At 44.9% G+C, this 27301-nt stretch overlaps 3 protein-coding genes across 9 annotated transcripts in view; 1 reads left to right on the top strand and 2 right to left on the bottom strand.

Annotated features, from left to right (window-relative positions):
• The window catches only part of KIAA1958 (KIAA1958 ortholog), an 83172-nt gene extending 78875 nt beyond the window's left edge, over nt 1–4297 (bottom strand). The window contains exons 1-3 of one of the 7 annotated variants that reach the window (XM_064404855.1): nt 4190–4291; nt 2189–2309; nt 30–263 (exon numbers count right to left, since the gene is read on the bottom strand). The gene's annotated coding sequence lies outside the window, so the exon portion shown is untranslated. Of the gene's footprint in view, nt 1–29 lie in introns of all 7 variants that reach the window. The other 6 variants (XM_064404852.1, XM_064404856.1, XM_064404853.1 and 3 more) reach the window with 6 other exon arrangements.
• HSDL2 (hydroxysteroid dehydrogenase like 2) lies at nt 4256–27301 on the top strand. The gene is made up of 11 exons (XM_064404863.1): nt 4256–4398; nt 7210–7373; nt 12390–12488; nt 12622–12736; nt 17678–17781; nt 18725–18823; nt 23651–23845; nt 24321–24392; nt 25747–25932; nt 26406–26534; nt 27002–27301. The coding sequence occupies exons 1-11, from the start codon at nt 4382–4384 to the stop codon at nt 27112–27114; spliced, it is 1293 nt and encodes a 430-aa protein (XP_064260933.1). The 5' UTR covers nt 4256–4381; the 3' UTR covers nt 27115–27301.
• On the bottom strand, nt 7724–12291 carry LOC135290087 (uncharacterized). The gene is made up of 5 exons (XM_064403993.1): nt 12264–12291; nt 11675–11908; nt 10838–11351; nt 9891–10727; nt 7724–8682 (listed from the first exon to the last, which is right to left on the bottom strand). Exons 1-5 carry the CDS (start codon nt 12289–12291, stop codon nt 7896–7898), a joined length of 2400 nt encoding a protein of 799 aa, XP_064260063.1. The 3' UTR covers nt 7724–7895.

The raw sequence follows: 27301 nt of genomic DNA on the forward strand, positions 1-27301 counted from the left end.
AGGCAAGGCTGCACAAGCGGTGGGCTTACCAGAGAGCTCAAACTGAAAGACACCCTGAGTGCTTCTCACATACTCTTCAGTCACTGCCCCTTGAATAACTCAGAACGTCTCTGCAACAGGACCCGATGGCGTGGCTGCAGCAGATTCTGTCTCAGCCTTGGCTGCATCTGCTCCTTCCTGCTGGGATCTGCTTAATTTCTTCTCCTCTTTGAATGCTAGGGCAGCACCTCCAATAAATTAATTCTTCTGCAAAGGTTTCTAAACTGTAAATCAATTTACGGTTTTTGTTGCCAACTTTCAGAACTCTCTAAACACGAACAAAGGATTTAGAAAGGAGATATTGTTTATCCTGCCCGCGATGCAAAGCAGAGATTTTTCACAAATCAAGCCGATTAAGGATTAAAATGTGAGAGAATTCACACACTGAAATCTACACAAACCTGCCTATCTAATACACAGTTACTCGTGCCTACTGCATAATTGTGCAACCGTATGCAGTACGTGTCACTGCACCTGCGTAGGCCTCTTCGGGGGTCTCTAGTGGTCCCTGCTGGTCGTTTGGGGAGATGTCCCCTACTCCGTTTCAAGCAAAGTTCAGTTCAGAACGTGCAGAACTTCAGATTGAGTGTCAAAGAAGACGTCATCTTCTCAGACAATTGCCAGGCAGGTCATAAAATACAAAAGCTTTCCATAAACATTGGGCAACATCTGCTTAACCCACCTGATAGCATCTTTTTACATTAAAAAGAGGGGTTAAAGGAGAGAATGATACCATCAACTTCCATTTGGATCAGAGATCAAAGGCAGGGATAGGGGCAGCAAATTCTGCTTCAAGCCTCAGAGCTTAAAGATATAGAGAATTCTACTTAAAATACAGAGAATTCTGTTTAAACACATCAACTCGATCAGCATTTTACTTTACCACAGTGATCATGCACATTTAACTGTACAGGAAAGCTTTTCCAATAAAGGAAAGCTTTTGCAATAAAGAAAAGCTTTTGCAATTTACAAAGCCAATCAAGTGGAATACCCCTTAAAATGCTGTTGAAAGTCTCTTAGGTGTCTTCAGTATCAAAAATACTTAGGTCTGTTCTGTCAGTCCCTAAAGAATAACCCTCACTGGCAGCCCGAGCAACTAACACTGTCCCTGGCAGAACGGTCCTAGAGTGACTGCTCAAGGAGTATTTCCACCAGAAAGGAACAGGAAAGTTTGCCTCCTCTGCCCTGGACTTATCCTTATTTTGACACTCCTAGAAAAGCAGGTCAGCATTCTTAGTTGCCCTTCAACTTGACATAAAACAATTCTGAAAAAGAAGAAGCAATGCTTTTCTAAAAAAAACCCAAAACATTTCTGCACACATGATGGTGTTTTTCAGAGCCGATTGCGGGCCTGAAAGATCATCTCCCTGTCGCCAGGACACTCAGGGCCCGGCTGACAGTGCTCACGAGCACCTTGCTCGCCACCTCGCTCCGCATGGCTGCATTTCCTCCTGCCCTCGGTGGCTGCAGCCCGCAGCGGGCTGGGGCTGGCGGGAGGCGCAGGGAGGCACCGGCTGGGTGCAGGGCGCAGGGCCAGCGGGGCAGCCGCCGCTGCAGCACGGCACGGCGGCCTTAAGCAAGTCACAAGGCCGGTGGGCGAGGTACCAACATTAATACCAGGAGTAGCTCCTCAAAGAGAAGGGTGCTCCACGTTCTCCTGCGAGAAGCTGCAGGGTCAGGAGCCAGCTCTGGGTGAATGCTGCACCACCAGAGGGAAGGGTATTTGGGAGAGCAGAGGGGTGCCCTCCCCTTGCTCCCCAGGACCGTGGAGTTTCTGCAGGGCAGAGCACTGGAGTGCAAGCACAGATGCAAGGGTGCTCAGCCCCTGGTAAAGCCGTGCTCCCCTGCTCAGCACCCGGAGTGAGGTGCGGCAAGCTGCGGGGATACCGCGCAGGCAGCACTGCTGAAACCCAGCGCTCGAGCCTTCCACTTTCTGCAGCGCCTGTTCAAATGCTTTCTGCCCTTCATGCTAAAAAAACCCTTCCAGGAGCTAAACTGACCCTCCTGATACAGCAAAAAGCCCCATCACTTCAGTTCCCCTATTACATACTGGAGAGAGAGAGGAAAAAAACCCCAACCAATAAACAAAACAAACACTCAAGGGGAAGATGGCTGAACCATGATGCCCAGGTGTCTCTCCTGCAGGTACCTGTGAACATAGGTGAAAGTGGCAGCTCTCTCCATACAGTCACTATGGCTCACTTCCATGGAGGACACCACAGCACGAGGCTTACAGTCTAGGTGTGTTGCTATGGCAGTCAAGCTGTGCACTGGTCATGCTGGGAGAATGAAGGAAAAGCATGCCTGAAGATCTTAGCAAAGCACTGTCACTTCCACCTGCGCAGAATGTCAACCCTGGCAAAGCAGGTGGTATGGAAAATGTTACAGTGCAAAGGGTTCAGACACCCTTGGCCCCTTTAGCCTGCTCACACCTCAATCACGTAGGAGTCGGCAGCCCTGCAAGACTGAACTGCAGTGAAGGGAACCAACAACCACCATTATATTAATACACAGACTAGTTCATCTGCTCAGGGCTCACTTTGATTTCTGCTGAAGTCAGTAAAACCATCCATTGCAATTCTTCCAGCATGTTCAGATCTACCAGCTGATCTCCCCTTCAGCTATCAGCTCTTGGTGAAACCTGAAGCCCTCTCAGGGTGCTGCACAGAATCTCTGTGAGGGCTGAAGGGGGAAAGACAAGCCAAAGGTGGAACCTGGTGGAAGATTTGCTAACCACAGTGTTGTGACTGTTCAGTTGGTTTGTTCTGTTACCCCCGCCTGTTTAAACGGTTCAGTCCTGGGATTCCCCTCCACCTCTCACAATTCCTCCCTAGTAATGAGAGTTGTCAATTTATTGTCTCCTCCCCTGTTTCCCTGGATACCCTCTGTTAACCCCTCCCTGAGTCCATCACCTACTGGCTCCTCCCCTTTTCCAAAAAGTTCTCCCCTTGTCAGTGGGTGATTGGATGAGGAACAAGAGTCCCTCCTTACTATCCTCCCTATTCTCTAGCTGGCATGTCAATTATGATTTTGTTCCCTCCTGAGTTCTCCCTCATTGGTTTCTGTATTGTCCCTGCCCTATTGTTCCACCCCCTTTATATACCTAGGTATTCCCTTGCTCTTGGTCTTTTCTGGGCTGGCTCCCCTGGAGACAATAAACTTCCGGACTTTGCCCCCGAGAAGAGTCCCTCTTTTCATTCCTCACTTCACCTTCCTGCTGCCCACTGCTGCCTCTTGCTGAGGTGCTCCCCGGACGCTCCTGGTGCATCTGGGAAGTACTCCCTTGCTGTCAGCTGCTGTGCCACAGCTCGGCCGGTGCGGTCTCCTCCCCTAGCCGGGGGAGCAGAGAAACTCAGACAGCAGTGCAGCACCACAGTAACAGGTCGCATGGTGGTCAGCATGGCAAGGACAGGAGGAAGTCAAAGTCTTCATTGGGCAGCAGAGGGAGGATGAGGAAAAGTTACAAGTGCAGAGCATGGAGGCAAGGGCTGACCTCAAAGTTATTGTGAAAATAAGAGAGGTACTAGGGGAGAGGATGAAGGACAGGACAGGTGTGGCTGGGTGGAAGAAAGACACACGATCCTACTGCAGGCTATCTAATAAACAGGGAGTCACAGAATCATTAGTGTTGCAAGGGACCTTTGGAGATTTTCTACTCCAACCACTCTGTCAAGGCACGGTGATCTAGAGCAGATGACACAGCCTCCATGGGCAGCCTGTTCCAGTGCTCTGCCACCCTCAACACAAAGTTCATTGTCACGTTTCAGTGGAATTCTTGTGGTTTAGTTTATGGCCACTGCTCCTTATTCTGCCTCTGGGCACCACTGAAAAGAGTCTGGTGCCACAAACTTGCCATCCACTTAGAGATATTCATAGGCCTTAAGGAGATCCCCTCTCGGGCATCTCTGGACTGCACAGGCCCAGCTCCCGCAGTCTGCCCTCAGAAGAGACGTGCTCCAGGCCCCGAATCACCTTCGTGCTCCTCCACTGGACTGACTCCAGTAGCTCCCTGCCTCTCTTGTCCTGAGGAGCCCCGAACTGGACACAGCACTCCAGAAAATGAGATGGAGGCAAAGCTCCACTGATTTGAGTGCAACTGGCAGGAGACCAAAGCAAAATTTCACACACACGGCGAAGAACGAAAGGATACGGAAAGCCTTCCAGTTCCACCCTTCGTCCCGCGTAGGCCTTTCTCCAGTCTCAGGCTAACTCGCATCCCCGAGCCCGTCACCCCCGTGGGTAGAGCGGCGGGGAGGAACCCCGGCCCCGGCCCCGGCCCCGCCCCGAGCGGCCGCGGCGGCTGCGCAGCGGAGCGGCCCCGGCCCGGCCGCCCCGCGCCGCCATGCTGCCCAACACCGGGTAAGGGTCACCGCCGCGCCGGGCCGGGGCTCTCGGGGCGGGCGGGCTGCAGCCGGCGGGCGTTCGCTGCACACCCCTGAGCGCTGTCGCCCTGCGGGGCGCGCGGGACTCGCAGCCGGCCGAGGGCGCGGAGGTGTGGCGGAGGACACGCGTGTCCGCGCCGTCCTGCGGGGCAGGCCGGCCGAGGGGCCCCGGGCAGCGCCGCAGCCCTGGGACGAGCAGTTCGGGTCGCACAGGGGACTTGAGTGGTGCCTTTTGCAAGGGAAACAGTTACTGGAGTTTAGTGTAAATTGGGCAGTGTATCAGGAATTTCTTATGGAACATTTTTATTAAAGTGTAATTACTTATTACTACTACTATTGTTGTTGTTGCTATTTTTGTAATTATTGTTGTTATTGTTGTATAGTATTATAGTCTTCTACTACTGTCTTACCTGGCAGCCAAATTTTCTTCCTGTGTAGGATCTTAATTTAGAGGTGTTTTCTGCCTTTTGACTTTTCAGATAATAGCTGGGAAAATAAGTTATTATTTCTTCCTGTGTGTCATAAAGAGGATTATTAAATTCCTAACATCTGTGTAAGCCATTAGAAGTGTCCCTGATGTGACCTGAAGGTCTTTATTGGCAGTCATCTGTGGTGAGAAAAGAACCAATCTTGTTTTTCAAGACTGTAAGGCACAGATGTAAATTTGATTTTTTCTGTCTTAATAGTCTTAATTTCTTCTATTTAATAGAATTCAATCTAATGGAAGTGATGCAGATGTGACCTTCATATTACAGGTCATAAGAAATTTTAGCCAGGCAGATATGCTTTATGAACTTTAAACTATTGGGCTGCTAAGTGAATTAAGAAATAAATCCTTAGTCTTGCGAATATGACTAACCTAACCACCATCCTCTGACCCTGACCAACCAAGTAGTTTTTTACCTGTCAGGTTGCACAAACATCCAGATCATAGCATCATGTCTTAAATATGAAGCAAGAATACTATGACAGTGTTGAAAGACTTGCATTCACCCATTCCCTTAAGCAAAGGGCCTGCTTTTCCTACCAGTGTAGCAGAAGTCTCTGAGCTTTTGATGCCCTTTGCATCAAAGTTCACCTTCTGCTGCAGGTGAACTTTGATTTTCCTGACACCACCCCAGTGTGCCCTGGTAATGTTTCTAATTCCTTCTTTGTGGCCTGTCTTTGCACCCGCTCCCTGTATGACACTTTTCTTGGCAGCTGCGTCACAGGTTCCCTGCATAGCCCTGCTAGTCTCCTCATACACCTTCTTGTCTTCCTGAGTAGATCACTCCTGCCCCAGGCAGGGCTTAAAGCCCCATCAGCTTTTCTCTGCTCTTTTGTCCTCCAGAGCTGCCTCCTGCTGGACTCCATTTACCTCTTCCATGATTAAGGTGAATTGTGCTGACTTCATACTCGTGGGTTGAAGGTGGAAACTAGATTCTGGCCTTACTTCACTGACTTTTACATTTTGACTCTGTATTCCACAGTTGAACTCTCCTCACTGTGTGTGTGACTGAATTCACATCAGTATTTTTTTGTGGTTCATTCTTCTGTTTAGATATTTTTCTTCCTGTGCCTTTCTAAGACTTTAAGATTTTGCAGATAGAAGCTGTTTGAAATGGCATCTTCTGGACATAGTTGACTTTCTGAGATTCTGTAGATGACTTGTCTTGCCTCTTCAGGGGAAGAGGCATCTCCCCATTTCTGCCCCATTCCATTTCTCTGCCTTTTGAAAGCAAACATCCTCCTAGAGAGCATTTAAGAGATTAATGTGCTCAGATTAGGGGGGAAAAAAACACATGTGAAACCAGAGGGGGAGAAACAATACTAAGGGGGAGAAACAATACTAAGTTTGGCGCAGTCTGAAAGGAAAACTAATGGAAACTCAGTGTGTAAGCTTTTGTAACATTTGTGATGTGACTTTTGTGATGCAAGCAAAAAGTGAAATCACTGTTGCACGTAGTCTATATGAATTCTTCAGCTGAAGTTAAAATCCTGAACCTCTGGGATTTGCTACAGTGTTACATAAAGAGACATGACCCTTATGTGGAGCACTGAAACACACATTCCTTCATATGCAAACCTGTTGTCTAAAAGGCTTTATCATTGGATATGTTTGTGGAGTTGATATTTCTCTTTCCAAAAATTCAGTGATACTGTGTTAGCCAGACACCCTTCTTAAGCTTTTAAAACTTGTTAGTTTCTCTAAGTTGATTGGACCTGTTTAAGGGAGGACCCATTGGACTACACACAGTTACTGGGAAGCTGCTCAGTATAGAAGATTTAAGAGAAAAATTGCCATTTTTGAGAATAAAGCTTTTGGTATTTGCATATGGTGCTGTGGTTCCAGACTTGGTATTTTATATCACATTGAGACATCAGTTTTTTGTGTTTAGAGCACTGTGATTAATATAATTCAGAGATCTGTGTAGGTGTGTTCTCCTGTTGGAAACTGGCATTTTGTTTTTACATATTACTCCTTTTCCATTGTTGCAGAACATAGCAGCTCTGTTGTAAAACAGGGAGTTGGATCTTTTTACAAAAAGGCAGAAATGTAACTGGGTAACCTTCTTTATAATGTTTGCAAACTTGGGATGTGGTCTTACATCAGTGGTACTTCCCTGTAGCTATAACCATCCCTTTTGTGTTCCTCTTGCCGTTTTCTTCGTAAAAGGATGAAGGCATTTTTCTGGCTGGGAGACTGTGCTAATTACATTTGCCCTTAGAGTCTGATAAAAGTCAAATGATTAACATCTTCTGCTTTGTTCTTCTCTTCTTTACTGTCCACTTCCCCCTTCACCTTTAGGAAACTGGCAGGATGCACTCTCTTCATCACAGGTGCAAGCCGGGGCATTGGCAAGGCCATTGCTTTGAAAGCAGCCAAGGATGGTGCCAACATTGTGATAGCTGCCAAGACAGCTGAGGCCCATCCTACTCTTCCAGGGACTATCTACACTGCTGCAGAAGAAAGTAAGTTGTAACAAACGAAGGTGCTCGGCTGGGTGTATACCCTTGCTTTAATTACTGTACCTGAGTGGAAAAATGCATAGACTCTTATTTCGAGTTCACCTTTACTAAAATATGCTTAGTGCTTCTCTTGCCTCCCAGGAATGCTGTAATGCTACTGTAATGAAGATGGATGTGTGTATATAAATGTAAAAATACTATGCTACTTGAGATGTATGAAATAAACATTTACAGTGGTGAGTGTTGCCTTGCAGGCAAGGCGTAACGACCTGGTTCCAAGGAAACGCAGCACGGCCCAATGCTTTTGGCCGCTCGGGCTAAGGACACGCAGACATCAATGTGATAGACGGTCCAAAGGCCCTTTATTGGTTTTCTCCTCGGTATATATACCCTTGGTCCTTCCCCTACCTTCGGGGTCTGACTTTTACCTTATATGGTTAGTAAGGGGACTGGGTGGAGGCCGTGTTAGTTACAACATTCTTGGGGGGATTACAACATTCTTGGCCTCTTGTCCTGCGGCTATCCTTATCTCTGGGAGTCAGGTGAGGCAGGCCCTATCAGGTTTCCGTGACAGCCCGAAATCTTCCTACCACCTGTCCCTATTCTCTCTGCCACATCTCCCCCCCCTTCTCCCACAAATGGATGAGGTAGTTGTCTACATGCTGATATGAGGTATCTAAGGTTGTTGCTTGACAAGGAAAGGGGATTTGGGGTTCCTGAGTTAGTTTTTCTGCCTGGCAAGTTCTTTCTCGGGTTCTTGCGTCCGGCAGCGTTCCCTGTTGAACTCCCTGTTGAATTCACAGCATCGGATGTCTGCCTAAGAGCAGGATGTTGGTCCGTTCCAAGCGGGTCCGGACGAATGAGACTAGCTTGTTCAGTAGGCACGGTCCGAAGGTGACGGCTAGAAGCAGGATTGCTAACGGACCTATTAGGGAAGAAATTAGAGTGGTTAGCCATGGTGATTGATTGAACCAGGATTCGAACCAGCTTTGTTGGTCGTCTCTGTCTCTCTGTCTCTGAGCCAGTCTGTTTCGGAGTTCCGCCATGGAGTCTCTGACGACTCCTGTGTGGTCTGCGTAGAAACAGCATTCCTCCTTTAAGGCGGCGCACAGGCCTCCTTGTTGCATGAGTAGGAGGTCCAGTCCCCGCCTGTTCTGCAGGACCACCTCTGAAAGTGAGGAAACTGATTTCTCTAGAAAGGATATGGATTTCTCTATTCTCTGCAGATCCTCGTCGACGGTCCTCTGCAGCTGGGATAAACCTTGGTGATGGGTCGCCAAGGCCGTGATCCCCGTTGCCGTTCCCGCTGCTCCTAGGCCGAGCAACATTGCGATTGTTATGCCTGTTATTATTTCTCTCTTGTGGAGTCGGCTGGGTTCTCCGAGGAGTTGGTACACCTCCTCGTCTGAGTGATACAGGATCCTGGAAACGATTAAGACTTGGACACAGAAGTCTGTTGAGTCATTGAATTTGTCTAGGAACACACAGGGACTCACTCCGGATCTTTGGCAAACCCACATGCCCGATGCGGATGGGACTACCCACTTTTTTCTCCTGTCGGGTTTGACTACTTTGGTGCACACGTTGCCTTCCCGCCTAGCTAGGGCTGTATTTCCAAAGCATCTCCCCCTCCCCGTGACCTGACTCAGGGTGATTCCTTTGCGGGGAGTGTCCCATCTACATTGGTGAGGGGCGTCTGCTGAGGAATATGTGAAAGGGGTATCTAAGGCGACTCCTTCGTAAAAGGGTGGTTTGACATCGTAACATAGCCAACAGGAATTGGTTAGGTTAGGGTTGGATTCGTTTAGAGATAGGAAGGTAGCTTCTAACATGCGAAGGATTGGGTCTGAATCCGACTTAGCTAAGCGATGTGTCTGAATGGTTCTCGCTAGGCCTGTCTGGGTATTCGCGACCCTTGTAGGTAAGGTTTTGGGGTAGGTCGTGTTTTTCCCTTTCTGCACGCTTTTGATTGCTTTGTTTGGTCCGACCACTCGGGGTGCTGACGGTATGAGCCTGATAATCTGCACGTTTACCCACTCGTTTGTCCCGTGAAGGACTACTGTCCACATTTTTCCGAAGGCCCAACTGGGGTCTCTGGGCTGCAAGACTGTCATGTTGTACCTAATACATCTCTGGATTTTTGGGAGTTTGTGGCTGTTTCGATGGGTGCTTTCGTGATGGAAGAGTGGTGTTTTGCAGCCTTTTGGTGCCCAAGTGAACTGTAAGAATCTGTCTGGTTCCTGTGGGTCCTACCCCGGCCCTGTCGGTCTGGTGTCTGTGACTATTGTTTCACAACCATAGTGTCCGCAATATCCCCACCCCGGGCGATTACAGTAACTTTTTCCGGGGTTTGAGGCTGGGCACCAATAGGATAGGTATGTGTTTTTGGCGTATGGGGAATGAGGGTCTGGCTTTGGTCGTCCCGGGAACAGGTCTGTAATGCGAAGTATGAAGGATGGGGCGTCTGGTGTAATGACGTGTCTGAGCACCTTGTCATTGGTGAGGTGCCATATGACCCACCTGAATGGCTGATGGGGATAGTACTGTGAGCTGGCTTGCCCCCTGGTTGTTGCTCTGACCTCCTCAGCCCGTAGCTGTGCTGCTTGCTGTTGTGGTGTAGCTACGTCGTCATGCCTCCCTAGCAACCTGGTTAAACTCGAGCCATGAAGTTGTTGCCCCTCGCCCGATGCCTGGGCTAAAGCTGTTGAGCAATTGTCTGTCCACTCTTGCTTAAATACAATCATACCCGCCGCGTCAAACATCATACGAGCGATTTGTCTAATATCGAAGGGAAGTAAATCGTCATTGCTAAAAAGCCCATCTATTAAAGTAGTAACCACTGCTGAGTTGATCCCTTTTTCTGAAATTGCTTTCGCTATTGTCTGAACCTCTTTTACATTTACTGGTGTATACGTTCGCTGCTGATTTCCCTGGGCTCCTGTAACTCTGACTGGGTAAGCATGAACGCTAGCCATATCCACCCAGTCTGCACATGCTATCTTTATTTTGCCCCAGTCTGTAAGCTTATGTTGTGTTTGCTTCCCGGTTTTATTGAAAGCTTTATTCGGTTTCGCTTGAAACCGCGTTAATTCTGCCCTCTCGGCTTCCGAGTCACAGTCAGACTCGGTAAGCTCGGTTGAGCTGACTGAGGAGCTCTCACTTGTCTCCGAGCCGGAAGTTGAATGCCAGTACGCTTCCGGTCTGCTCCGCGTTTTCCCGCGGCTCCGCCCCCGCTCCTCCCCTCTGGAGCGGCCCCGCTCCTCCCCTCTGGAGCGGCCCCGCTCCTCCCCGCGTGGGCGGTGTCGCTCCGCCTCTCGGGGGGGGCGCCGCTCTCGCCCCCCGTGTGTTTCCTGCCCCCTGCGGGGCGGGGTCTCCCCCTCAGACGGTGGCGCCGCTGGGCGCGGCTCCCGTTCGGGTGTCCGCCCCCCCCCCCCCCCCCCCCCCCCCCCGCACAGCCCCGCGCATGCGCGATAGTGTTCTTTCTCGGCTCCGTGCCGTTCTCGCCGCTGGGCGGCTGGCCCCGCCCCTCTCCCGCGTGGCCCGCGCCATTTTCAAACCCGTATGGCTGCGGCGCGGCTCTGGCGCCGGGCGCCCCGTTCGCCGCCGGCACGGCGCCGCCGGACTCCGCGGCCGCGATACTCTCCGCGCGGCGCGCGTCCGCCATTAAACCTTCCCAGAACGAACGCGAGTCCTGTTCCTCCGTCAGCGTCCCCGGATCGGCGGTTCGCGGTGGGGGGAGGGGAGGGGGAAGCGGCTCCGCGACCCCGGCGGGCTCCTCGGGCGGGCCGGGGCCGGGCGCGCTCCGCGGGGGGTTCAAGGGGTCCCGCATGGTGGGCTCCGGGGTCGGGGAGTCCCGCGGGCACTGCGGAGGGGTCGGGGGGTCCCCCCGGGGCGCCGCGTGGTCGCGACCCGGGCTCGCGTCCGCGCGCGGGTTCGGGCGGGGAACGCCCGCCTCCCGCGTGTTGCCCCCCCCCCTCCGGGCTGTTTCCAGGGGCAGTTTGGGTCGCAATCGCCCTCCCGATTTTTGGGGTTGCTAACAGCATGGTCTTCGCTGCTTCCCATGCCTCCTGCTGTTCTGAGGCCTTTTTTAAAGCTTCCTCTGCTTTAGCCCATGCCTTAAGACATTTCCCACTGCCTGTAACCTTTAAATCCTCGGCTAAAGCGAGTGTACATCTCTCCCACACCTCCGAATTCAATATGTCTATGGGACGAGTTATCGTCCTTAGCTCTTGGAGCTTATTAATAGCAAGCTGAAAATGCTTGAAGTCACATCTAATACCCCATTGTAAATTAAAATAACTCACGACTCAGGCAACAGCTTCCACGAGGCTGAGGCGGTTCCGGAGGCGTCCCTCCTCGCTGTGGTGGAGTCCAGGACCCCCCGCAGCCGCTGGCCTTGTCCAGGAGACTCCCGATCCCGGGTTCTGTTTCTTTTGTGTTCCCGGGCTTCGGCACCACTTGTTGCCTTGCAGGCAAGGCGTAACGATCTGGTTCCAAGGAAACGCAGCACGACGGCCCAATGCTCTTGGCCGCTCGGGCTAAGGACACGCAGACATCAATGTGATAGACGGTCCAAAGGCCCTTTATTGGTTTTCTCCTCGGTATATATACCCCTGGTCCTTCCCCTACCTTCGGGGTCTTTTACCTTATATGGTTAGTAAGGGGACTGGGTGGAGGCCGTGTTAGGTAGGGTTACAACATTCTTGGGGGGATTACAACATTCTTGGCCTCTTGTCCTGCGGCTATCCTTATCTCTGGGAGTCAGGTGAGGGAGGCCCTATCAGGTTTCCGTGACAGCCCGAAATCTTCCGACCGCCTGTCCCTATTCTCTCTGCCACAGTTAAGATATTGTTTTGGCTTCCCTCTTCCTCCTATGATGTGTTAAAAGGTCACAGTTTGAGAGTGTGATTTTCAGTGGCATTTTGAAGTGTGTCATTGCATGAGAGGTTCTCAGAAGGATAATGTTAGTTGTCCCATCTGAGATCAAATTTTTAAATATTTAATTTTTTAATTGTGCAGTTGAAGCAGCTGGAGGAAAGGCTTTGCCATGCATTGTTAATGTGAGAGAAGAACAGCAAATCATTAATGCCGTGGAGAAAGCTGTGAAGACTTTTGGAGGTAAGTTAAGGCATGGGGGAAGGCAGGCATTAACAGGCAGATTCTTCAAACAAAGAAAAAAAAAAGAACTGCCTGCCTTACTCATGTTTTTTTTCTTTAAATGCTAATGTGAAATGGCTTACTTTAAAACCAGGGATTGATATTTTGGTGAATAATGCAAGCGCCATCTCTTTGACGGGCACTTTGGAAACAGCAACGAAGAAGGTCAATCTTATGATGGATGTCAATGTACGAGGAACCTATCTTACGTAAGTGGTGAGAGAAGGAAGCAAAGCAATTGTACCAGAATGTATGATGTTATTGCATTTTTTCTGAGAAATTCTGTAGCTGTCTTGCTGTCTTAGAATTTGAATGCAGTTATTCTGCACGTGCTCACAGGAAATTGCTCAGTTATTGGTCAACTGATTTGAATTAATATTTCCAAGAATTATTTGCTAGTTGGAGTAAACAGAAACCTTATTACCGAAGTCATTAAATGCTCACAAGCCCCTCCATGCATGTAGGAAGACAAAAGTCATTTGTTTCAAATGAAGTTCCAGCTTGGCTTTGTTAAATGCTGATGCTCTTTTATTTCAAGCAAAATTACTAAATTTTTGCATACATCAAGTCAATATTTTACTTGTTGGTTTTCTTCGCAGAAGCTTCTTTCCCGTCTTGAGAAATGTTGTATAACATGCCATACTTAAAAGAGAAATGTTAAACTTGTAACTTCATGATCCAAAGTGTTCTCCACCTACTTTCAGCTTATGAATTCTATTATTTATTTAAATGAACATATTAAGGTTTGATTTCACAATTCCCAGGTTTCTTATTTTGCACACGTTAGGAGGTGGATTTAGCAGGTTGAATCATCGTTACATCTACAGGATGTCATTTAAAGCACTGTCTTAAAATGAAGACTTTGATTTTCACAGGGTTTATAAAAAAGCCCGTAAAATGATGGAGATTCTCTAAATTCAGATGTTGCTTGGTGTGATCAGAAAGTTTTGTATCATAGCATCACCACAGAATTATAGAATAGTTTGGGTTAGAAGGCACCTTTAAAGGTCATCTAGTCAAATCCTCCCATCTAGAACAGATTGATTGTCATTCTCCTTTGTGCGGGTTAGTCTGGTTGCCAGCTCTTCGTAAATTGCTGAATGGATTCAACTGTATTGCTGTGGCAAGTTCCATCTTCTCCTCCCCACCCTATAGCAGCAGTGATTTTCTTGATGTTACATCTAGCTATTCCAAATTAATGGGGAATTCTTAAAGTGTATTTTTGGCTGTGTTCTGCCTTGAAAAGATTAAAAATCAGGTTCTGTATGCTGGCGAAAAGCATAAGAAAAATCAGTGCCTCTCAAGGGAATGGTCTTTGTCATTGTTTTTGTAGTTATCAATTGAGAAAACCTAGTGAAGCATTTTTGACCTTTTTTCTCCTTGCTTTTTGTATGTTTAAATCTGATTGTAATTTGTAGAGACCTACTTTCAGTTCAATGTTCAGAAAATTTCAATAGCTTAAAAAAAAGGTGTGGGTTTTTTGCCTGTGTAGAGGTGGTACTAGGAAAGATTCCCCCAGCTTACAGAGTATACCTCTTGACATAGGATCATGGAATTGTTAAATTGTGGAATGGATTGGGCTGAAACAAAGCTGAAAACATTGTCTCCTTCCAAGGGCTGGAAGAGACCTTAAAACATTGTCTTCTTCCAAGCCCCCACCATAAGCAGAGATATCTCCCATAGACCAGGTTGCTCAGAGCCCATGCAGCCTGGCCTTGAACACTTCAGTGGGTGGGGAATCTGCAGTTTCTTAGGCAACATGTTCCAATGCCTTACCACTCTCAGGCTAAAGAATTTCTTCCTAATACCTGATCTCAACTCACCCTCTTTCAATTTAAAGCCACCCCCTCCATGCCCTTGCAGAAAGTCCCTCTCCCACCTTCTTGTAGCCCCTTTGGGTACTGGAAGGCTGCAATAAGGTGACTCCAGAGCTTCCTCTTCTCTGGGCAGAATAATTATGAGCCTGTCCTTGCAGGAGAGCTGTTCCATCCCTATGATCAATTTGGTGGCCTCCTCTGGAGTTACCTTAAAAGTCCAATGGCCTTCCTTTGCTGGGACCCCAGACCTGGATGCAGGGTTCCAGGTCACACCGGAGTGGAGCAGAGGAACAGAATCCCCTCCCTCCCCTGCTGCCCACGCTGCTTTGGATGTAGCCCAGGACACATTTGGATTTCTGGGCTGTGAGTACTCATGGCTGGGTCATGTCCAGTGTCCCATCCAGCAGCACCCCTCAGTCCTTCTTACAGGGCTGCTCTCCATCCATTCATCCCCCAGCCTGGTACTCCCAGTACCAGCTGGGAGTGTCCTGACCCAGGTGCAGCACCTTGTTCCTGGTCTTGTTAAACCTCATGAGATTCCCATATGCTCACTTCTCAGATTTGTCCAGGTTTGGATGGTTTGTCTGGATGGCATCCTGACCTTTAGTGGTGTCTATAGCACCACACAATTTGGGATCATCTGCAAATTTGCTGAGAGTGCACTTGATCCTTTCATCTGTATTATTGATGGAGACTTGGACTAACACTGGTCCCAATACCCACCCGTGAGAGACACCTCTTGTCACTGATGTCCATCAGGACACTGAGCCATTGACCACTACCCTCTGGATGCTGCTGTCCAACCAATTTCTTACCCACTGAACAGTCTGTCCATCAAATCTTCTCTCCCCAAGTTATGTAGAAGGATGTTATGAGGAACCTTCTCTAAAGCTATACAGTCTAAATGACACCTGTAGTGCTACCCTTGACCTCTCTGTAGTTCTGGTTGTAGTTTTGGTTGATCAGGGAGGACTTGCCACTGGTGAAGACCCTCTAGCTGTCCCAAATCACCTCTCTGTTCTAGATCAACTCCTGGTTCTAGGAGGATCTGTTCCATGATCTTCCCAGGCACGGAGGCGAGGCTGACAGGTTGGTAGTTCCTGGGGTTCTTGTGTCCGCCCTTTTTAAACGTTGGTACATTTCCCTTTTTCCAGACACTTGGATCTTCACCTGATTCCACAATTTTCAAATATGGGGAGTGGCTTGGCAACCTGTTCCCTCAGGACTGTGAGGTGCATGGCATCAGGCCCTATGGACTTGTGTATGTTCAGGCTCCTCATGGTCAGAATCCTCATCTTCACTTGAAGTGGGAAGCGCTTTGCTCCCCCAATCCCCATCCTACTGTCCATCTACTTCAGAGGTGTGGGAAGAGAAGTTGCCATTGAACACTGAGGCAAAAAAAGTTGTTGAGCCCCTCAGCCTTCTTGTCATTGGTTGCTACCAGTGTTCCAGCCTTGCTTATCCCAGGGTGTATGTGTATACACTGTCTTTGCTTTCCTTTTCTGACTGACAAATCTGTAGAAGCCCTTTTTGTTATTCTTCGCATCACTTGTAAAATTCAGCTCCAGCTTCACTGTGGCTTTCCTCACCCCAAATATGTGCAACAAGGCTGTGCCCCTATATTCTTCATAGGATACTTTTTCCCTGTCTCTACTGGCTATGCATTTGTTTCTTGTCCTTTTGTTTGACCAGCAGTTCTTGTACTGTTCAATTCCAGTCTCCTGCCTTCCTTGCCAATTTCTTGTGCCATTGGATCGCTAGCTCATGTGCTCTATGAAAGGTGTCCTTAAAGATCTGCCAATTCTGTTCTGCTTCCTTATTTCTGAAGGCAGTGTTACAAGGGTTCCTACCAACTAACTCATTGAAGAAGTGGAATTTTGCTCTTCTGAAGCTCAGAGCCCTGACTTTGCTCTTTGCCAGACCCATTTCCCTCCAAACTGTGAACTCCACCAGTACGTGATCTCTGCAGCCCAGGCTGTCTCCCATCGTGTTGTCCCTGATTAACTCACTTAAGTTTGTGACCATCGGGTCCAGAATGGCATCCCTTCTGGTAGAGTTATTGCCTGGGTTAAGGAGTTAGGCTACATGCATTCCAGGAATCTCTTGGATTGCCTACAGTTTACTTTGCTACTTTTCCTTCAGACACTGGGGCGTCTGAAGTCTCCCAGTAGGACAAGAGCCTCTGAGTGTGATCCTTCCTGCTGGAGCAAGAAGGTCTCATCAGTAGGCTGCTCTTGGTCAGGGACCTGTAGTGTCACCAACCACAAGATTCCCTTTGTAGCCTCAGTCTGTTTCTTACAGGCTTTTACTGCTTATTATTGTTCTTCTTCAGTTCACAGGCTGTTCTTCAGAGATGGCTCATCACACTCAATACAGTTCTTGTTACAGAGGGCCCCCCCTCCACCTCCTTTCTCCCTTCTGATCAGGCTGTAGCCATCAATGGCTGCACTTGAGTAATGGGATTTATCCCACCAAGTTCCCATAATGGCAGCTGAGTTTCTTGGTTCCTGTGCATTAAGAAATTGAGGTATCTGTTAGTGAACCTGCCACTGAAAAGAGCTGAGACCCCAGGACAGTTAAGGAGGTGGTAAATCACTTACTTTACTTTTGCTATTGAAGGTGTTGAAGTTGTTCCCTTTGTGGCTTACAGTATGTGTGGGTCCTATTGGAATATTTGAACAGTTGGTCACTAATGTGGTGATGTTTTCATCCTGTGAAGCTTGATTAAAAATTCTCAAGCAGAGATAAAATATAAACATGTTCCCTCGTGCTAGAAGTGAAGTCAAAAGACAGTTTCTGTAAAGTAAAAGTTCCGTTTTACAGAGATGTGTAAATTCAAAGTAGAATTCTCTTAGAAGAGAATAGGGTTTCAGTTTTCTTTGGAATATTTGTAATAGCATTCTGCTATGCAGTATTATTTCTTCAATATGGTTTTAAAGAAGAAATAGGTATGGAATCAGAAGAGAAATTTTTATGACTATATGATGCTCTACATTGTTAATTTTGATTGTTGCCTTAGAGTGTTTTGTTGCCACTACCAGAACTATTACAAGGAGGTTATGGCTCCTGAGTATCTGGAAAATTAGCTTTAGTCAAAACTAATGTACTGGTTGGAGAATGTGGTCCAATTTGCAGGAATGAATACTAGGCCTGAGATAAGTGATCTGCGACAGATATTTTTTGTTGTTCTTTCCATCATTTAAGTACTTGATATGAGAAGAGGCTTTGTATTGCTGTGTCGTGAAAATACTGGTCTACTAGTATTGTTATTAATGTAATTGTAGGTGTTCCATAAAATAAGAGGCAACTGATTTGTCTGAATCTATCTTTCAGGTCTAAAGCATGTCTTCCCTACTTGAGGAAGAGTAAGAACCCCCATATCCTGAACCTTAGTCCACCGATGAATCTGAATCCCATGTGGTTCAAAAATCATTGTGGTGAGTAGCTTTCAGAGACTTTGTTGCTATTTTGTGAGAAACATGTAAGTACCTGCTGAAGTGTGCAGTAGTGCCCGTGCAGGATGCCAGATCTTGTATCTTTAATACTGCATACAGATTGGCACTAATGGTTCCTCAAAGCATTTTGAACCAGACCTACAAGAAATTGTTTTGTGGGAAAATATAGGGCAGGTTTCAAGGCATCATCCATCCTTTTTGTTTTCAGGGTAAGTCTGATTTTCTATGGGAATTGTTAGGATTACATATTTTCTGCCCCAAATAGAGACTGAAACCCAAAATTTATTTTCTTACTGATTCATCTTCCTGGTTTTTTTATAAATATGGATAAAGCTTAGTGTTCTCTTTTAATATGGAAATTATTTTGAGGTGGAAAAAGAACTCCATGTTATCTTGAAATTAGTGTTGCTCATTTTAAAACTGTAGCAAAACCTTTCCATTTTGGACACTTGTCATGTTAAACTCCAGCAAGTTCCGGTTCTTTCCTCAAGAAAGATTCCATTCTCAAAGTAGATAGGTAACAAGGATATGGAGCTCCTGTTCCCTACTTTTTTGTCTATAGGATTCTAGTTTGGTCCTTAACAGCTACTATGCCTTAGGCATCTTAAAAAAAATTGATCACTCTGTCAGTGTAGCCTGTATAAAAAGCATGACAAAAACCACCATGCAGGTAGGCTTCAGATTTCTTTTTGGCAGAACACGTGTAGTTTTCATTTTGTTTTCAGTGAAAAGATGACAGACTACAGTTTGTAGCTGGTGGAGATGGCAGGTAGAAGGGAGAGATTTTGACTCTAGGAAAGTAATGTTTTTTCTGAAAGCCCTGAATTTTTCATGTGAACCAATTATCTGTTTTTCTTCTTCTCATAATTAAAATTAGATTGTACCTAGAGTCTAAACTTTTGTGTTTTTTCACTTCTTGTCTTAGCTTATACCATTTCTAAATATGGGATGTCCATGTGTGTCTTGGGAATGGCAGAAGAATTTAGAGGAGAAGTTGCTGTCAATGCTTTATGGCCTAAAACGGGTAATTTTTTTATTACTGGAATACTGACTTTCTGTATTTTGTCTGCTAAAACTTGTTTTATTTGACACTGAATATACTTCAGACTTCTTCTGGAATAGATTCAAGTGACTGAGCAGTTCTTTTATATGTTATTTCTTCATCCAGCATGAGTTCTGGTTTTCATTGCTAGTTCTCACTAGACTGTTGTCACTTTGATCTAAACTCATCTTCATCTAGTTTAAAACCACACAGTTGAAGTGTGTGCGTGGTGTTTGGCTTGCCTGTGCTTTTTCTGATGCACCCAGTGTTTTGGTTTGGACAGAATCACAAAAATAATTGTTTGCTTTAATGAGTGGGTATTGAACATCTGTGTATGTAGTACTGTTTAGAATTCCTTGCTAGTTAAACTGTGGGAGCTTACTGACAAGATAGATACCTCTGTACATGCAGAAATAATTTTTAAAAGGCCTATTCCTAGAAGTTTTGGCACAGTACGTTTCTGTGAAGAGCTGTTCACAGAACCATCTGATTGCAAATGACAAGAAATTAAAGAGCTCTCTGGAAGAAAAATAGCTCAATGTTCCCATGTTGTATTAGCTTCAAGTTGCTTTGTGTGGGTCAATGAGGATAAAGACTGCCCTTTGAGGTTTGGCCAGCTGTTTGCCAAGGAGGCCAGTTGCTTTTCCTCAAAATATATTTATGGGCAGAAATTATACTGAGTGTTAAAATCAATACCAGGCAGAGGGTAGTCCTGCCCCTTAGTGGTATAAGCCCTGTCATTGTGTTAGAAAACATTACAACAGTGTTTGTTTCCTTAACAAGTGCAAGGAAGGAAGAGGAGATAAAAATATGAGCCAAGATCCTCTTCTGAGGATAGTGCCCCAGTTTAAGAAGTGTTTGTACACAGACACTTTTCAGTGTTCTGCTGTTAGGAATTGTAGGCCCCTTTTAGCCTTTAGTGGGAACTGGAGCTCTCTGATCTACTTTCTCTAAGGTGAGAAATGTGAGGAAAACTTAACTATTTCAGAGAAAATCAGCCAAATTTCTCCACTTGAATACGGTAGGTGATCACCAGTTGAACAGTTGGGTTGGTGTGCCTGACAGACTTGGTCCTTTCTCATTGGTCTGGACACTTGCATGTTAAATGCTTCCAGTAAATGGATGTCTCATAGTTCTGCTCACTCTGTGAGTTCTACCCACAGAAATATTTTGAATTTGGGATTGACTTTTAAAATTATAATTATATTGTTCATGATCATTATATAATCACAAAACCTGTACTGTTTTGAAGACAATAAAGTACTGGAGGCAACTACATGCATAACTTAAGAATATGGATTGCCTTGTGGTGGAGTCAAAGTTCACCTTTCAGGTTTCAAGTATGTGTGGTATTTTTTTACTTCTGAGACAGTTAAAAGAAATGTGCACTTGTTTCCACATCCTTGCTTCTTGAGTGCCCCAGGAAAACCTTAAAAAATTTTCAGTCGAGATTTCCCAGTATCTCTGTCTTTTGGAATAGAACCATGAAACCTGATTCTTGGTCTTTAGCTCTCTAGATCCCACCCATCCCTCTAGAACCCACCCATCCCCTCTGTCTTGTCTTTAAAATGACACTGTTAAATGGCTTTTATGTCCCCTCAGAGTCCAGTAGGTGAGAGCAACTTGGTTTCTCATTAACAAAGGTGACCTTCTACCTACCATTGTGTGGTTTTTGGTCATTGACTGATTTAACAATGTGTATTGCCTATGAAAGTTAGGGATTATAAAGGAATTAATTCAGAGTATCTCATTCAGATAGAGAGACATGGTATGAAACTGCAGACGACCAATTTAACTTATTTTTTCATGAGAAGGCTGTTACAAGATTGCCTGTGTTTTTTTAAGTGCAAACATTCATATGCTGTATAGACACATTATGTGGATCCTCCACAGCTTTCTTATTCTGGATGTGCTGGAAAAAACATCCACTACTATTGTGGAAATGAGTCAGTGGCTTTATGGGTCCCATTAAAAGATAGAGAATTTTTTTCTACAGAGACAAGCTGGTTATAGTAGGTATTTATTTTGCAACATGGATGTTTCCCCCACCCACCTGAATAATTTGACCTGAAAAATAAAGGCAAGGGAAAAATGAACCTGTGAGAATTTCTCCACCCCTTCCACAGTGGAAATTTTTTCAGAGGGGTAGCTAACTTTATAAGCAGGTTACATTAAGTCTTACATCACATAGTTGAATACATTATTTCTTTATAGTTTTGTCTTATGCTGCAGCACTCCAAGAATCAGTAGTAGTACCTGTGTCTCAGATGTGGTCTGGTATTAAAGAATGTCTATGGTGCTATTAATAAAGCTTCTATAAAATCTGACATTCTTAATGTGGGGAAGTGGGAAACCCAAACCAAATACAGTTGTATCTTTCTCTTGAGCATTACATTTCCACTGTGTCCTTGGTAACATATCCATACCTGCTAAAGTAAGAAGAGAACACTCTGGGAGCTGCTACTGGTTACGGAGTGAAGCTGATACTTGTTCCCCACAGGATCCTGCAGAACGTAAGATTTGGAAGGGCACGAAGATTAAATTTACAAATGAAAACAGTATATATTCTAATAAATGCTTTTTAAAAGAAAGATTTATCTATGTGAGATGCTGCAAAGAAATAAAAAAAAAGTAATTAAGCTTTTTATAAAGTCAAAGGTATACAAGCAGAGCTTTTTGTTTGCAGAAATCATGCCTGCTCATTCAGTGGTGCATCCATGAAAACTGATGTGACATAAAGTATAAAAGATCATAATGTGTGAATTCTCCAGTACAAAAAATGTGCTTTTGAAAGGTTTATCTTCCAAAAGTGAGAAAGTTAACTTCCTTATTGTGAACATCCAGAGAGGCAGTGTTACAAACTTCCAGGGTATCTGAAATACCGTTGCAAAGTTCCTAATTTAAAAGCCCACTATCACCTCATACAAATGTGTTTACTCTCAGTGTTAGTATGGATGCCAGTATCAGTTCATTAATCTGATTCTTTAAACACATGACGGTATGTTGGTACTGAGATGGCAGAGTTCTCCATTTATCTAAAAGTGAAAGAGGACATCTTTCAAAAGGGAAGGGGTCAATCCCATTAGAAAGAGAGCAGAGGAGTAATACAGCTGTCCTGGGACAGAACTGAAAGTTTGTCTGTTGATGTGCACTAGAGGCAAACCCCCATCCCTTATATGAAATTAATGTAATAATGTGCAGCCAGATTACAAGGCAGTACTGTTTGAAACCTCTTAGCTTCAATCTATGCAGACAGGGTGACTGTGCTCAGAAGGATAATAGTTAACAGTAACAGAGAAGTGACAGACCTATGGAACAGGGAAAGTGAGCAGCTTAATGAATCCTCAGAATAAATATATTTAAGTTAAGAGAACTTGATAAATTTCATCATAGTATTTGACAAAAATGTTCTCTGCACTGTTGGTAGCTATTAAATAAACATCTTGCTGGGTATATATCACTTCAGAAGATGAAAAAAAGTCAAATTTATTGACTTCCTTAAAGATGAAAAGAAGACCTAGGTAGACCTACATGTATGTACAGTATATCTATTTGTCACTTTTTATTTAGACTTGTGTTTGTAGCAGTTCAGTTGATTTAAAAAAAAAGAAAAGCTAAGGTTGCTTAAGGGTAAATGAAACCTAGAAGCTAGTTCTCATCACAGAAAACTAATGTAATGAAGTCAATAGGGACATGTACACATTTCTGCACTCTCCTAGGAAACACTTGGACAGGAGCTCTCAGGCCAGTACTTAAGTCTTTGGTCCTTTTTCCCAGTATGTAATTTGAAAGGTGAATGAATGATCCAGCTCAGATGCATGTGTCCTGCCCAGTGCCTATTTTTCTTCTATTAAAGGAATTTTGGGATAATTTCCGTACCAAAATTGCTGTTACTTTGTGTGGAATGGAAGCACTAAAAGGAAGACAAAAATTTATCCTTCAAGGTTTATCCTTCTGCTTCCCTGATGTTCTGGCCTGATATGTGGAAAGGATTTGTGAATCTGCCTCAAAACATGGGGGCAGAGTGTTGAGTTTTAAACAGCAGATGGGAAAAACTAATGAAGCAGAACATACAAGGGAAAACATAAGATGGCAAACGTCAAAAGCTGCAACCAGACAGCCTTTCCATGGAATAGGATGAAAAAAAAAATGGAATGGATACCTCAGCCTGGAAGAGCAAATCACATACTTAGACAGCAACATGCCACAGTTCTAGTAGATCCCATGAGAGAAACATAAAGAAGACTAGTAGAATGGCACAGAAGTAACAGAATTGCCTGATAGAAGAATCAGAAGCCTAGGAGATGTGGATTTTATTCTTAGGTCTAACACAGCCTTTCTGTGAAATACTGGGCAAGTAATGTGAGGTTTTGTTATTTGGTTTCTCATTAACTTAGGAGAAACACTTCAGTAGCTCATGGGAGTTATCAAAAAGACTTTCAGTGTGATAATCACCAAAGCTAATTCCTCTTTATTACTGATGTGTCATACATTCACTTTGAGGAAAACTGTTGTCCTGCTAGTTTTTCATGTCCTGAACAACTGGTGGAAAACTGGTGGGCTGATAAATACATAGAGGGATGTGAATGTCAGAAAATATTCTGGCATTTTTTATTTCTGTTATAGTTTCGTGGATTTTTACTGTTGCTTGTAAACAATTATTTGCTGGTTGGTAGTATTTCTCAGCTTCTGTCTTCTAGAGTTTCCTTTTGCCTGAAAGGAAAATAAAGTTTGTTTACTTGTGAAAGAAATTAGAATTCCATGTCATCAGTGTTAAAACTTTGTTTTCTTACTCTCCAAACTTTCTAGCCATACATACAGCTGCTATGGATATGCTGGGAGGAGCTGGAATAGAAAAACAATGCAGGAAGACGGACATCCTGGCAGATGCTGCATATTGCATTTTGACAAAACCAAAAACTTTCACTGGGAACTTCATTATTGATGAAGTTCTGCTGAGAGAAGAAGGAGTTAAGGATTTTGATGTTTATGCAATTGCACCAGGTAAAAGAGATCTTTTAAAGGTGAGAAGTAAGTACAAGAAGGAGGGAAGAATATATGGAGAATACAGTTTTGTTTTCCAGGGTTCTTAAATTAGTTTATAAAAAATGTTGCTTTGCCTCAGCTTTGAGAACATGACTTAGTAGAAAGGCCACATGGATCCACTGAGAGTTGAATAATCAAATGTCTATTAAATTAAATTACCTACCTGCACTGTAGATGTATATATTACTATTTAACAGCTAGTAAGATAGATTTTTATGTTTTTCTTCTCCAATGTTCTTCACAGCAACCTTAGAAGCCTTCTAGGTCAGATTTTAAATGAACAAAATTATAAACATGTTACTTCATGATACGTTTTTCCTTCAAATTTAAACTGAGATACAGTACTACTTGACTGTAGTTTCAGATTAAATGGATTCTTACTGTGCAAATCTGATTTACTTGTATTTATTATTACATTTTTCCTCCCTCTTAGGTCACCCTCTGATGCCTGACTTCTTCTTAGATGTTGAAATTGACACTACAGCTATGAAACAAGAAGGATATGGTAGGGAAAGCACTCTGTGTACAAGTCCATAATTTCCATAATTAATTTCATTTCACAATAATGAATGCTCTCTGGGTTTGTGGGGTTTTTTTTCCCCTATGAATTTGGACTCCACTTTTTTTTTAGCAAAAACCCTTTTCTCATTTGAAGAGTAAGATCTATGGAAGTGACTATGTACTTAAAACTGGGGGGAAAAATCATACCTCTTGCAGGACTTCCATGGTGTAAAGTCAGTGCATTATTTTGAAGAATTATTTTTTAATCATCTGAATTGTGGTAGTAGGGAGGTCACAGGTAAGTATTGCTGGAAAAAGAAATTAGACTGCAAACAGCATATTTTGTAGGAATATCTCCTTTGCCTTGCTCATTTATACAAAAGAATATGACATAAAGCCTCCATGGTTTCTTACATGAAATGCGCACCATTTGCACATTTAAAATAACTTTGGGGTGAAATGTAGAATTTTTTTTTTTTTAGAAAATCATTGCTTCTTCTTTTTCAGAATTGTTTTATGTCACGTTGAAGGGCAACTAAGAATGCTGAACTGCTTTTCTAGGAGTGTCAAAATAGGGATAAGACCAGGGCAGATCAGGCAAACTTGGAAGTGTCCCTTTCTGGTGGAAATACTCCTTGAGCAGTCACACTAGCAGTCACACTAGTCACACAGGGACAGTGTTAGTTGCTCGGGCTCCCAGTGCGGGTTATTTTGTAGGGATTCACAGAACAGAACCTAAGTATTTTTTGATACTGAAGACACCTAAGAGACTTTCAACAGCATTTTAAGGGGTATTCCACTTGATTAGATTTGTAAATTGCAAAAGCTTTCCTGTGCTGTTAAATGTGCATGTTCATTGGGGTGAAGTAAGCCACTGATAAAAGCAGTAAATTTTTTTCCACCTTAGAAGCCATTACAGAAGAATTTATGAAAATATGTGTGTTCTTCTCAAGATAGACAAGACAGAAGTATTTGAGATTAAAGCAATGGCTATTCAAGACACTGATTTTTTATTTTTAATGTTGTCAGGAGTAGTGTATGGATTACAATAGAAAAGTGTTGTGTGAGCATCTGTAATGAACTCTAAACAGAATTAGAATTTTGCTGTGGTTCTATTTTTGCTTTTCTTTTGATCTGTCAGGAATCAAAATTTATTGCAGAATTACGTTTAGTGAATTTAGTGATTCAGATTCCTGGTGGAGAAAGTATCCTTTATCAGTGTTAATACCGAAATAGTAAAATAATCACTTTCCCTACTTTGAAGCTTAAATCTTTTCAAATGGAATTTTCTGCCTATGGTTCTACATTCATTTTTAAAGTGGTTTGCATTTGAAATAGAAAAGTAATCTTTCTCATAGGTGCTGACCAAGAGCAGAAATTAAGCAGATCCCAGCAGGAAGGAGCAGATGCAGCCAAGGCTGAGACAGAATCTGCTGCAGCCACGCCATCGGGTCCTGTTGCAGAGACGTTCCGAGTTATTCAAGGGGCAGTGACTGAAGAGTATGTGAGAAGCACTCAGGGTGTCTTTCAGTTTGAGCTCTCTGGTAAGCCCACCGCTTGTGCAGCCTTGCCTGGCAAAAGGCACCGGGTGTTTTCAGACACGAACACTTTTGGTGCCGAAGCAGAGCAGCTGCTCTCCATCCTGTGCGGCGCTCCTGCTCCGTGCCCGCTGGAGCAGACCCCGGGAGCTGCTGTCCCTCGTGCCGCGCGTGGAGCCTCTGTCCCGGCGCCGCCGCCCGCACGGGCTGCTGTGCCCACGGACAGGGCGCTCTCGGGGCCAGGCAGAGGCACCAGCTGCCTCCAGCTCCGAGAGCAAAGCGCAGCCTCTGGGCTCTGCTGCCCGTGGTGCTCGGGGCGTCACAAGGACAAGAGGTGACTCCTTGCAGAGCCCCCGCCAGCGTGCGGCTGCCACGGAGCCCCTGAAACGCACACGGCCGCGGCCGTCTGGCGGGGGCAAGGGAGAGGGAGGGCACGGCAGTCCTTGCTGCCTTCTCACCTCGCTTCACTCTCTGTCCAGGCGATGGTGGAGGCACTTGGTATATTGACCTGAAGACCAAGGGTGGGAGCGCTGGCTTCGGAAAGCCTCCTGTGACAGCTGATGTGGTTATGAGCATGTCGAGTGCCGACTTTGTGAAGATGTTCACAGGTGAGGGACAAAGGCCTTTTACAAGGGACACAGGTACCGGGAAAGCCAGAAGAGCTGTCCCAGAAAAGCCTCTGCTGACAGGGGAGTAGAGTGGCTTCTTGCTTTGTGATCTGGGGTTGGAGGAGCTTTCAGCTTTTTGTGGCTCGGGGGAGAGTGCAGGCAAGAACTGCTTGGATTTTTCAGCACTCCTGCGTCCCATGAATAGGAAGAGTGCAAAAGGTTACAGTGCTTTAATAACCAGTTACTGACATTTTAGCAGCCAGTGTATCTTCAGAAGGAATCCAGTCAATGCGTTGGACTTGTGCTCTGTGCAGGTCTGAGCCGCATCTCCTAAATGTGCACTACTTGTACCAGGAGGACTTGGCAGTATAGATGCTAAGGTTTCACTGTCATGACATTATGTTTTCCTATGCAAAGGCTTTTTCCATTTCCTTTGATATTTTGATTATTTTGTTTCTTCTTTTTAGGTAAACTAAAGCCAACTCTGGCCTTCATGACTGGAAGATTAAAGATTAAAGGAAACATGGCACTAGCAATAAAGCTTGAGAAGATGCTTTCACAGCTTAATTCTAAACTGTGAGGCGAAACCCATACTAACACAGCAGTGGCCTTTCATATATAACTGCAATGCTGTTTTAAATTTTTAGTCCTTGTTTTTCTGATGCAGTATAAGAAATATTGATAAAATGTGAGATTTTTATAGAAGAAATAATTCAATCTCATTAAGAAGCTGTGCATAATTAAACTAATTCCGTCACAAGAATGCA

The sequence above is a fragment of the Passer domesticus genome, chromosome Z, assembly GCF_036417665.1.
Source record: "Passer domesticus isolate bPasDom1 chromosome Z, bPasDom1.hap1, whole genome shotgun sequence".
Classification (NCBI taxonomy): Eukaryota; Metazoa; Chordata; class Aves; order Passeriformes; family Passeridae; genus Passer; species Passer domesticus.

Coding starts and splice junctions, on each gene's coding strand:
- HSDL2 (XM_064404863.1), top strand. Junction 12,489..12,621: donor AGCTGTGAAGACTTTTGGAG/GTAAGTTAAGGC, acceptor CTTTAAAACCAG/GGATTGATATTTTGGTGAAT. Junction 17,782..18,724: donor GTGGTTCAAAAATCATTGTG/GTGAGTAGCTTT, acceptor TTCTTGTCTTAG/CTTATACCATTTCTAAATAT.
- LOC135290087 (XM_064403993.1), bottom strand. CDS start 12,291: ATGCCACTGAAAATCACACTCTCAAACT. Junction 11,909..12,263: donor GAAAATCACACTCTCAAACT/GTGACCTTTTAA, acceptor GCGTGTCCTTAG/CCCGAGCGGCCAAGAGCATT. Junction 10,728..10,837: donor CCGAGAAAGAACACTATCGC/GCATGCGCGGGG, acceptor CCCGCCCCGCAG/GGGGCAGGAAACACACGGGG.